This window comes from Myotis davidii, unplaced genomic scaffold, assembly GCF_000327345.1.
Source record: "Myotis davidii unplaced genomic scaffold, ASM32734v1 scaffold398, whole genome shotgun sequence".
Classification (NCBI taxonomy): Eukaryota; Metazoa; Chordata; class Mammalia; order Chiroptera; family Vespertilionidae; genus Myotis; species Myotis davidii.
In genome coordinates, this window is record NW_006290024.1 from 273,255 (window position 1) to 286,145 (window position 12,891).

The following is a 12,891-nucleotide window of genomic DNA, read 5'->3' on the forward strand; positions in this document are numbered from 1 at the left end:
AATTCAAGCCACATTGGCCTCTTTGCTGCTCTTTGAAGATGCTAACATGCTCCTGCCTTCCAAGTTCTTCGTTATTTCTATTTTGCTAGTGGTTGGGGCTTTGAAGTCTTAATCAGGCTCTTGGGCCTGACCAAGGCTCATGTTAAATGGTTTGATGTCATCTTTTAAACACACTGTAGCAATGATCATACTCAAACATAAGCTGACACCCACTTTTTCAACAAATATTTATTGAGGACCTGCTATGGGCTAGGCCCTATGCAGGGCATGCAAAGATGAAAAGACATAGGTTGTATCCAAAAGAATCCATCATATACCTAGGTCTGTGTGTGTGTGTGTGTACACGCACACGGGGGTGGAGGGTGAAAATAAGAGATAGTGGACTTAGATGGGTAGAGATGGCAGGAATGGGTGGACTTGCTTTGCATATAAAATCAAATCGGAGGCATCAAATTCAACGATTCAGTATCATTAATAGGAATGTGTTAGCTGCACCTCTCAGAACTGAATACTACACATATCTGGAGTCCCACTTGGACCAGCTATTGTAGGGAGGATTTTGTTGGAAGCATCTATCTAAGTCAGTGGTTCTCAACCTTCCTAATGCCGCGACCCCTTAATACAGTTGCTCATGTTGTGGTGACCCCAACCATAAAATTATTTTCATTGCTACTTCAAAACTAATTTTGATACTCTTATGAATTGTAATGTAAATATCTGATATGCAGGATGTATTTTTATTGTTGACCCACAGGTTGAGAACCACTGAATTCTAAGTCATCTCCTGTTCCTTTCTCTGTCCTTGCTAGTCATCACAAAAAGGAACTGATAAACCTCGTACCTGGGTACAGTTTTCCTTCAGGATGTTTAACTGGAAGAATGAAAGCCACCAATTTAAAACCCAAAAGAAACTGCTCAAATACCAGATTTTTGCTTCATATAAAGATGAGCATCTTTGCTTGCTTTTTTTCCTTTCTTTATCTAATAACTAGTGGCCTGGTGCATGATTTAGCTAAATTTTTTCCAGCCCAGTGAATCACCCCAACTTCTCTTTCATGTCATTGTCAGCAACATAGCAGTAAATAACAACCCGAAGCACATTATTATTGTAGATCACGCAGGGAGAACAAAGGATAAAATATTTAACTGCAGCAGTGTTTGACTACATTCTGCACAGTGAGAAAACCTGAAGTCATTTTCAAGGACCACCATTTTTTACTTCTTTTCAGAAGGGTCAGGTTTCTAAGCTTTCTAAATCTTCATTTTTCTGGCTAATGAAAAGAAAATAGGATTCTACCGAGTCTCCTATCTACCTACTTCAGGACTTCTGTGAGGATCAAATGAAATGAGGCATGGGAAAATGCTTCACAGACATTTGGTTAAAGTGTGAAATGTTTGCACTTGGCTATAAAGCAAGTTGTGTTTCTGGGCTGAAGAAACTCCAAGGAGGCTAATCGCTGGGAGAGGAAGACAGGCATTGCTATGTGACGTGGCAATGTCATTACTCAGCACCCACAGCCACCCACTGTTTTCCGGCTGGGCTGGGCTGTGGGCCGCATTTTGTGCCATGGGGTCTTGGCAACGTTGGCTGCAATTTGTTGGGGTGTCGCTCCGGGGTAATGGCAGCACCTGTGTCCCACTTGGGAGAAGCTGAGTGTTGGTTTGTTGGCGCCAGGTCCATGATGCCAGCCAGTGAGCGCCTAAGCAGCTCCTGTGTTGAGCATCTGTCCCCTGGTGGTCAGTGTGCATCATAGCGACCAGTCAGATGGTTGGACACAGCATATAAGATAGATAAATAAATATATATATATTTATATGTATGTGTGTGTGTACATATGTATATAATTTAGTGTGTGTGTGTGTATACACACACTAGATGCCCGGTGCACAAAAATTTGTGCACTCGGGGGGTCCCTCAGCCCGGCCTATCCCCTCTTGCAGTCTGGGAACCCTCAGAGGATGTCCACCTGCTGGTTTAGGCAATATATAATTTATATATATTATTTGAAAAGGAATAAAAACATTAAATAATTCAGTCTGGCCAGATGGCTCAGTTTGCTGGACTGTCATCCAGTGCACCAAAAGATTGTGGGTTTGGTCCCTGGCCAGGGTTCTATGGGAGGCAACCAATCAGTGATCCATGTTTCCTCTCTCTCTACCTCAAAATCAATTGAAACATATCCTGCAATGAGGATTAAAAGAAAAAAAATAAATAATTCTTGGCAGGACTTTTGTAGATGTCAATAGCTAGGAATCAAATTATAAAAGTATGATCATCTATAAAACAGACCCCCCTCCCCCAACAAAATTTGACATAGGCCTTTGCACTTTGCTGTCTTGTGGCACTGTGACTAAATTGCAGGAAAAATCTTTGCAGAATGGGATGAATGAGTAGAGCCATGTCTTGAGAGTTACATCCAGAATTATGAAATGAGGGCAAACATCACTTCAGGGATAGTTAGAACCACTGACTCCTGACCATACACAAAATACCTGGAACTACAAAAGTCCCAAGCAGCTCACCAAATGACACACCCTGCCTATTGCTCTGTCCCCTTCCAGGGAGGTTCTCCACGTGGCCCTGCTCTTCCTCCGGGTCATCAGTGCCTGTGCAGATGGCAAGATCCGCATTTACAACTTCCTCAATGGGAACTGTCTGAAGGTGATGAAGGCCAATGGCAGAGGTGATCCCGTGCTGTCCTTCTTCATTGGCGGCAACAGGTGGGTGGTCTGAGCTATGAACAGTTCTGTTTGGATGATTTTTGTCTCCTCTGGACCACCAGCCCTGGACTTTCTGGCAGTAAAGCTGGGCTTCGGCTGAAGGAGAGTCATGGTCTCATGGGAGACTAAATGGACTTTGCACCAAACTTAGCAATCAGGGTTCACATCACTCCTGATTTGTCCTGGACATCTGGGTTACTCATGCAGTGAGTGCAGCATGGCTTAGCTGCAGGGACCACAGCTCTGAAATGGGCAGCCCCTGCTTGCTCCCTGAGCCTGCACTCACTGCACCAGAGCTCCACCTACTGTCTCTGCAGCCTCACTTCAGATGCCCAAAAGTGCAGGAGGTGGGGAAGGCAGGGGCAAAGGGTCCTGTGTCTCCTGGGACAGTGCTGAGCAAATGAATTTACAGAAGCCAGAACTGGGACTAGACTAATTGTATATAATACTGTGCTTGTTATATGCCATATTCAAGGTACTATTATGTGAAATATACCCAAGTAGAATTCACTTTTTAAAAATTCTACCACAGGCTCACTTTAGACATCAAGTTAATGTCCATGAATCATAATGCCTTCTCTTTAATGAAACTTTACTATTTCTCATCTTAAAGAGGGAGCACTGGTAATTAGTCTCAATAAATAAACACTTTTCAGTCATGAGATAATAATTTTTTTTTTAAATCACCCCTGAATTTTTCTCACCCTGACATCTGAAGAGAGACTATTTCCTTTTTGGTTTGAGTAAAAATAAATCAGAAAGAGATTTTTAATTGGAATGATTCCCCAAATTTTATTCCAGTGTTTTCAACCAAAACAAGTCACTCTCTTACAGAGTTTACACTAACCATTACGATCTTAAAATTGCAGCCTTTGGAGTAGAAAGGAACCTACACACAGTGTCTCTGTTTCTTGTTTATGGTGAGAGGAGGTCCAGGTAGGGCAGAGGAAGTGGCTTTCTCTGAGAACGACAGAAGCCATGGGCAAGTGGGAGGCAGTTCTTGCGGGGTGGGGTGAGAGGCGGGGGGCTAGATTTGGAACTCCTTTCCCACCAGGTCATTAAAGTGGGGCTTAGAGAAGATGGAAACCATCCTGCTTTAAAACATCCTACATGCTCAGTCTAAAGTAGAGCATGCTCGGAGACCTTGGAGTGATGGAGTGAAGGGGAGTGGACTGGAGGATCATTGAGGTGGGAACCTCTCCCATTAAAGACTTTTCCACACCCCCATCACAGCAATAGAAACATGGCGTTTGGATGCTGAGCTTAAAACAAGGGTGAATTTCAGGACCTAACATTCATGCAAAGTACCCAAGTCTTCTGCCTCAAGCATCCGAGGTGCTTGGCACTCACTTCAAGAATGGAAATGCTTTTAAAAGTATTTTAACTCCAAAAGCAAAGTAATTAGAACATATGTGCCCTGCTCACATTTCATTAACAACAACAACAAATAGCTCCAGAGCCCATGAGCCCTGCTGCATGGTCTGCTATCCTTGACCCTTCAACAACCTACACCCGCTACCGGCACAGTAATCTCCTGGGGGAATTTTCCTTGGCTGAGGATTGGACAGGGCAGCAGTTGGCCTGCAGATCTGGAGGCCAGGCATGGTGGCCTTCATGCTCCTTTTCTGGGCAATCTTGTTGTTTTCCTTCCAGGATGGTGATCAACACAGAGAGCAATATCCTCCTATTCCAGTTTGAGAATATCAAGTGGCAGTACTTCCTAGAACGGGCCAAACAAAGAAAGACCAGGGATAAAGAGGACAGGGAGGAAAACCTCCCGGAAGTCATGTCTAAGGCTAGCACTCCGATTCACAACCTGGGGAGCTCCATATCTAATAAATACCTGGTGGCCCAGGAGTCCCTGTTAAGTAAATCTCACAAGTCCCGCGTTCTCCTGTTGCCATCCAGGACAATAACAGGTAAGAGAACTGACTCCCAGGCCATTAGAGTGGTACCCAATGAAGCAGGTCTCAGGCTGCCAGGACTAGTTTCTTCATGGGATATTTTATCCAGTGGTTTCTTGATGATATAAATCCCACCTTTAAAGGAAGGTGGGAGCAATTTTCTTTGATTCACCAATTTGTTAGCCAGCTCATGGGAATCTCCTGATTTTTAAGGCCTAAGTTTTCAGATTATTAGAATCTTTGTACAATAGCTAACAACATTAGCCCTTAATACTTGCCATTTAAACAAAAGCAAGCAACCAACATCCTCCCTCCACACCCCCTAGCCAAACATATGGTACGTAATTATTTTCTTAGGACAAAATCCTATATAGTAAAAAGCTAATATTCAAATCAACTGAATGGCAGAACAACTGGTTGCTATGACATGCACTGACCACCAGGAGGTAGACGTTCAATGCAGGAGTTGTCCCCTGGTGGTCAGTGCGCCAGAAGCCAGGCTCACGGCTTTCGAGCACAGCAGCGGTGGCAGGAGCTTGCCTAAGCCATTAGTTGGACATCCCCTGAGGGCTCCTGGACTGCAAGAGGGTACAGGCCAGGCTGAGGGGACCCCTCCCCCCCCAGTGCATGAATTTTGTGCACTGAGCCTCTAGTGTTGTTATAAAGCAGAAGAAAAATGTTCTATGCAAATGTATTATCTCTACCTCTGATTGAGGACACGATACCTGGAAAATATTAGTTATGAAGCAGATACCTCTGTATGTGTGTGTTTGTGTGTGTGTGTGTGTGTGTGTGTGTGTGTGTGTTTATTTAAGTGTGCAGTGGAGTGGCATGGCTCATGCCATTTATAAGACATATAAAGAATAAATTGTATGGGGACTAGAGTAGGCAAACTCCTTTTATTAACCTACTAGAGGCCCAGTGCATGAAAATTCATGCACTGAAGGGGGGTCCCTCAGTCCGGCCTGCCCCCTCTCACAGTCCGGGAGCCCTCAGGGGTGGGAGGTGACCTGGTGATCAGGGGAAGGTGACACCTCCATCACACCTCTGCTGCTGCCGCTCCTGGCAGCACAAGCCTCGGCTGGCCCTGTTTAGCTGAGCCTCAGACAGCCCTGGGTGGCTGGGCAGCCACCATCTGAGGCATGCCTGTGCCTCGGGCTGGTCTTGGGCGGCTGGGGTCTGAGGGGACTGGGGGACTCAGGAGGCAGGCACCTCAGCAGGGCTGAGGGGACTGGGTGCCACCATCTTGTGGCTGTGGGCGCTGCCATCTTTGAGGACATGATGGCCAATTAGCATATTCCCTTCTTATTGGCTGTGGACACCACCATCTTTGAGGGCAGGGAAGTCAATTAGCGTATTCCCTCCTTATTGGCTGTGGGTGCCGCCATCTTTGAGGGTGGGACAGTCAATTAGCAGATTCACTCTTTATTGGCCGTGGGTGCCACCATCTTTGTGATGGTGTGAGGGTCAATTAGCATATTCCCTCTTTATTAGATAGGATATTTGATGTGTGCAGTTGGACCCATAAATTAATAGATCACTTCCCAGAATATAGAGGACAGAGAGTTTCAGATAATGCTTAGAGCTTAATAATCAGTAGGTGGGGTGATCAATCCTTAGGCTCCAGGTGACTACCTAGTTTCATTAGACAAACAATAAGATGATGGTTTGGGTGAAAAACAATCAAATTATCAGCTATGCCCCCATTATTCAGGCTTAATTGAATTATGTACTTACTATGGTTTTTTCATCAATCTTAATTTAGCAGGGTCATTAGAGGTGCCTCAAAGTCAAACAAAGCTAAAATCACCCCGAAGAGATGGAGACAGCAAAATGAGAGTGAGTGCTGTTTCTAAGGAAGTCATTAGCTCAGACAGTGAGCAGGAGAGTCAGCAAGCAAAATCCCTTTCGGGAGGTAAGATGGATAGTGATACTTTAGTCTCAGTGGCATACTCCAACTCTCTCTCTCTCTCTCTCTCTCTCTCTCTCTCTCTCTTTTTGTTCAGTCTAGTTTTTTAGAAGATCATTAAAGTTGCTTATCTTTGAGAATTCAGAATGGATAAAATGCCTGGCTTTTCCTAAGAGTGATTGGTTTTACTTAATTGCTTTCTTAAAAGCTTGAGGCCACAAAACGAGAAACTTTGTAAGAGCTAAATTTCCAGTTTTGGGCTCATAGCCTGACTTCCTTCCCTACCATTTAACCTCCTTAGTTCCTGGACAGTTATGTCATCAGTCTGAGTAATGGGGAACAGAAGAAAGAAGAGTAAGTTATGTCTGATTTCAGAGGGTGTTTTAGGGGATTTCATGAGGAAGAAGATAAATTTGGGGACAGGTGCTATACATATGAGATAAGGAGATAAGAGAGATGGAGAAGGGGCTTTTAAGAAGAATTACTGGACATCCATAAATAGTATGTCCCTTTGTTTTTGAAGAACTTCGATAAAGATTTACAATGCCTTTCAAATAGTTTGGTTAATACAACAGTGCTTCTTTGAATCAAACTACCTGCAGAGACTAGTTGTAAGGTGAGGGGAAAACAATTAAGTTTTAGAAGGGCTCTACTAACAGTGGGTATCTTTGTATGTACCTATGTCTGTGTACCTATGTAGATATATAGCTATAGTATAAAGTGCTAGGAGAGGCTTTGCTGAGCCAAAGGATAGCTGTATTTAAAAACTAGAAAGATATTGTCATGGTTGTCCTTTAAAGATGGTGTATCAATTTACCATCCCAGCAAGAATGCATGAGGACTCCCACTGCACCCATGCCAACAATCTAGCATTTTCTCTCTCTTTTGTTTGTTTGTTAATTCTCATCTGGGGAGATTTTTCTATTGATTATTAGAGAGAGTAGAAGGGAGGGGAAGAGACAGAGAGAGAAACATCAATGTGAGAAAGACACATAGATTGGTTGCCACCCAAACATGCCTTGACTGGGGCCAGGGATTGTGCCTATAACTGAGGTACATGCCCTTGACCAGAACAGAACTCAGGACCCTTTCATCTGCAGGCCTATCTTCTGCTCACAGAGCCAAACCAGCTAGGGCTATCTATCATTTTGCACTTCTTGTATCATGCACTTGCTTGTAAATAAATGGTCTTTGCATTTCTTTAAGAATGATCACTAACAAACTAAATGTTCATCAGTGGGCAATGACTAATAATAACAAATATATATTCTCCAGTATTATACAACAGATACAATTATATCACAAGGATATATATATATATATATATATATATATTGACTTGTAAAAAGATCCACAATATATCATTATATAAAAAAGACAAGTCAATGAACAAAGAGTTGTCATAATTTTTATAAAAAGAGAAAAAATTGTGTGGTTTGTTATACATGTACACACATAGGTGTGGAATGGTTTGTTCTGGGATTGAGAGTGGGGAAGATTTTGACATCTTTATTTTGTTTTATATGTTTTCATAAAAAATTATTTAATTCACAAAGTGAAAGGGAGAAATATGAAGTTTTATTCCATCCTAGTATGTCCATACACAAACATCTTGGGATAAGGAAGATTATATGCTTAACACATGGTCGCATTTTATTTACTAGTTATAGATTGCTATAGTTGGTGATACAGACTTTCACTTGCTGGGTCTGACTAAACAAACGACTTCCACTTTTCATGACTCAGTTATTCCTTTCATAAAATGGGAATGCTACTTTCAGTGTACCTGTGAGGTATTGTAGGGGTCAAAAGGCCCAACTGAGATATAATAGCACCAACGTAGTAGATTTGCTCACCTATGAAGACATTCTTAACTCAGATCTTAGGCACCTTGTTCTTGACCATGATATAGAGCAGTGATGGCGAACCTATGACACGCGTGTCAGAGGTGACACGCAGACTCATTTTTTTGGTTGATTTTTCTTTGTTAAATGGCATTTAAATATATAAAATAAATATCAAAAATATAAGTCTTTGTTTTACTATGGTTGCACATACCAAAAAATTTCTATATGTGACACAGCACCAGAGTTAAGATTTTCCAAAATGCTGACACGCCGAGCTCAAAAGGTTCACCATCACTGATATAGAGTACAGGATGAATCTCTGGTTCTTGTCAGCAGCTTTTGGTGTTGCTGCTGTTGGGTAAAACATTTTAGGAACTCCTATTCAGGAGCTGCCTTTCGGTCATGCTGTGTTATTTAGCATTTCCCAGGGGTGACATATCTTTTGAAGGTAGTTTTCACTTTAGAAAATGTCCGAAGATCATTTGGAGTCAAATTTGATTAATAAGATGGGAATCCAATTTTGTCATTCAATTTTTCTTTAAAAACAGAAATTCATGTCCATACACAAACATGAACTAAATGATGAACATTTAGTTTGTTACTATGAATTTCTAAGGCCTATTTTGTGTGAATTATAAATGAGGTATGACATTTCAAAATATGTGTGGCGCATTGGGACTACATATGTTCCCTCCATAATATGCATCTAGAGGTTAATGCACACTTACACACAAGTAGTAGCATATTTGTTAATGACTTGTTGCATTGAATATGTCATAATTTCTGGTATCATGGAGGATTTTTGCCCACATGATGGATGGCATGTCCATTGGGCAACAGATATGTCAGTTTGCATCCCAATTAGAACGGATTTAATTTTCATGCTTAAGTACTTAATGCTTTTCATGGAACACTGATTTTCCTTTTCTTTTCTTTTGGAAAAACTAGATGATATGGAGAAAGTACCCAAAAAAGGACAACTGGAAACTTTTGGACACAGGCCCAAACACTCAAGGAGGAAGTCCTGGAAAATCTCTATGTCGCCCGACCGGTTCCTACTGACAGTTAATGCCCTGCAGCAAGCCCATACTTCAGGGAAGTATGCCTATCCGCATAGGACAAAGTCCCAAGTCATTGATGTTTGGGAACCTTCAATTTCACACCCAAGGAAGGTCCTTAGTTTCAAAGGAAAATCATTACAACATGCAGTTGACACGTTGAGAGTCAGCCACCCTCCCATAGATGTGAAACAAACCAATATTTCCCTTGAAATCCAGAAACTGCAGCCCAACTTGAAGAACTCTTTGCATGATTCCCGAGTCCAGTCTTCCATACCCCAGCCCATGATTATTCGCTCCAGGATCTCTGGCAGCTTAAAGATTGAAGATCAAGTCACCAGTTCTGCAAAAAACACCAACCGGAAAAACAAAAAGAAAAAAAAATGCAAAAATATGAAGATAGTGTAACGAGCCTCTGGGACAACTTCAAGCATACCAACATCCGAATTATGGGGGTGACAGAAGAATATTTCCCGCAAGATATTGAAAACGCAGCCCAACTTGAAGAACTCTTTGCATGATTCCCGAGTCCAGTCTTCCATACCCCAGCCCATGATTATTCGCTCCAGGATCTCTGGCAGCTTAAAGATTGAAGATCAAGTCACCAGTTCTATTGACGGGGCAGTACGCAGCTTCAGACCCTTAACCAGCCTGCATGTCATTAAGGCAAACCACATGGTGGCTCCACAAGTAGACATGACAACCCAGCCTGTCAAGAAAGAACGGCCTTGCTACTGCCCGGCCCTGGATCCATTTAGAATGAATAGCGAATTCATGCTGTTGACTGTGAGGGAGGAGAAAGAGTACCAGGAAGCCAAGCTGAAAGAATATCAGGCCACAAAGCCCACTGAAGTGGTCAACCCAGAAAGGGCCAGAAAAGCTGCATGGATCAGGAAGATCAAAGGCCTGCCCATAGACGATTTCATGAAGCAAGGGAAAACCGCAGCCCCTGAACTTGGTCCAAATGTTTTTATCTGAACCAGCCTTGTGAAATTACAATGTCTTGCAATAAAAAGGAAACCAAGTAGACATTGGTGTTTGGCTTATTTTATTTTATTTTAGTGAAGTTGGAATGACATAGGGAGGGTGCTTGCTGTCAGTCAAACCTGGGAACAGAAATAAGTGGGGGTCTGTGAAAATTTGGGAATACATAATCCCCAGGAACTCGCTCTCTTGTTCCTGCTTCCTTGCATTCCATGTTTCCTCCATAGTCATGTGGCCCTGCGGACCCCACATGCAGTGAACTGATAGATGCGGATGGGAACACGAGCTATGCTAGCCTGATGCTGGACTGGACACTGCTCCCACATGGAGTGAAAGCTCTGGACACTGGCTCTGATTCCTGCTCTGCTGAAGCCACAGCTATACTGCTTCCTCGGCGGGACAAGGGGACATGGGAGCTTGGGAACTCAGGGGTTTAATTCCACAGAAATAAAGCTTTCCACAACAGCTCATCCTCCTGTGCGAGGCTCAGAAAATTCCTTTTCTCGGGAAATCACGAGAAGTGCACTCCCACCAGCAACAGATGGAGATGTGGAGACTCCCTTCCACTAACAGTATCAGGGTCCAGGCAGGTGATTTAGAAGAGTGCATGCAGTCCACCATTGGAGAGTTCAGCCCCATCCAAAGGGGACTGCTCCTACTCCGTGGCCAGCATGGCCATAGGATGCTGTGAGATAATAAAAAATATCTATTGGCCTCTGCCCTGTGTTCCTGGCACAGGTCGCGAAAGCCCTGTAATTTCCCAAGCAATAAGAATACTAGGAATATCTTTAGTTCTAATATTTCTCTTTGACCCCCTCCCTGGCACAGACATCTTGAAAACCTTTTAATTCCTAAGTGATAACAACACTTAGTGTTCTAATGATATGACTGGGTGGGCTCCTGGATGGGCTCTTATCACAAGAAATGGAGTTAACGATTAGACATGTCTGTATGAGGAAACTCCATAAAAACCCCAATAGCAGGGGGTTTGAAGAGCTTCCAGGCTGGTGAAGACATCCACATCCTGGGAGGCGACACACCCCAGCTCCACAGAAGCTCCTGAGCTCCAGACCCTTGCAGACCTTGCCCTATGTATCTCCATCTGGCTCTGCGTTTGTTTGTTTTTTGTTTTGTTTTTGTATCCTTTTATAAACTGGTAAATGTGTTTCCCAGAGTTCTGTTAGCTGCTCTTGCAAGTTAATTGAATCTGAGGAGAGGGGTCCTTGCAACCTCTGATCTATAGCTGGTTGGTCAGAAGCACAGGTGATAACCTGGGCTTGTGACTGCATCTGTATATGTGTGTGTGCATGTGAGTGTGTGTGTGTGTGTGTGTGAGTGTGTGTCTGTGTGTGTGAGAGAGAGAGAGAGAGAGAGAGAGAGAGAGAGACTTGTAGGACTGAGCCCTTAACCTGTGTGATCTGATGATGTCTCCAGGTAGATAGTGTCAACATTTAATTAATTGTAGGACACCCAGCTGGTGCTGCAGAGAATTGCTTGATGTGGAGAAAACCTCAAGATATTTGGTGACAAGAAATTAAGTGTTTTATATGAGTAGTAAAGAAGACACACAGGAGAGAAACACAGTAGGGAAGAACTAGTTTTTTTCCTACACAGGATATAACTTGAATTGAGATGTTCCTATACAGATGGTAATGAGTTCAAATAGTACACAAAACAAAAACAACAAAAACCCCAACCCCACAACCCCTCACAACCTACATGGCATGGGCTGTCTAGATGCACAGGTAACCTGTTCACTGCCTCCACTTTACACTTTCAAGCACAGGAATACTATTGTTTGCCAAATTGAAAACAATTTCTTTTATGATTAGGTTTAAAGTAGCACTGTCAAATAGCCATGTAACAATATTTTAATAGAAAGAATTCTCTCAATTAAGGAAATGTGCTAATACACATTATTCCACGAGCCTTCAACAGCAGCTGGACCTGTAGGCCACCCGGTAGGATGCTGTTATGATTAACGTCAAAGATGATTTATGACCCCTGAGTTTCACATCCTTCATATGGGCAAGATCACACCATTAGCAGCTGAACTTAAAACAGTAATGCGAATGCCATCTTCTATTTACGAGGTGCTTAACCTGTACGTTACCATTATCATCCCTACTTTACAAAGAAAGATGTACAGAGGTTAGCTAGTCAATAAGAAGAGGAGCGGAGGTGGGGGGCTTTGGGGCAGCTCAAACCCCGAAGCTCACACTCCGGGGACCAGCTCTCAGCCTCTCTATTCCTTACTCTTTCCGGGTGTGTTTTCCTCTCATAATTAAACCCTACACTACTTACTGGAGTCCTGCTTTGTTCTTCTTACTAACTTTTTACCCCTTCGCAGGAGCACATCAATTTTTTTCCATTGCTTCTAAAATTTAGGGTAGAAATATGATACCCTCGCCTTCGGACATTGATGCTGGTAGGAATAGTAGTAATAGCTCTCAGGTGGCACTAACACC

At 42.9% G+C, this 12,891-nt stretch overlaps 1 protein-coding gene across 1 annotated transcript in view; it reads left to right on the forward strand.

Moving 5' to 3' along the window:
• CDRT1 (CMT1A duplicated region transcript 1) overlaps positions 1 to 10,468 on the forward strand; it is a 44,751-nt gene extending 34,283 nt beyond the window's left edge. The window contains exons 11-14 of the mRNA XM_015563269.1: positions 4,375 to 4,640; positions 6,340 to 6,540; positions 9,330 to 9,779; positions 10,041 to 10,468. Coding sequence (XP_015418755.1) covers positions 4,375 to 4,640; positions 6,340 to 6,540; positions 9,330 to 9,779; positions 10,041 to 10,417 — 1,294 coding nt within the window. The 3' untranslated portion in view covers positions 10,418 to 10,468. The remainder of the gene's footprint in view (positions 1 to 4,374; positions 4,641 to 6,339; positions 6,541 to 9,329; positions 9,780 to 10,040) is intronic.
• Positions 10,469 to 12,891: the final 2,423 nt, after the last annotated feature.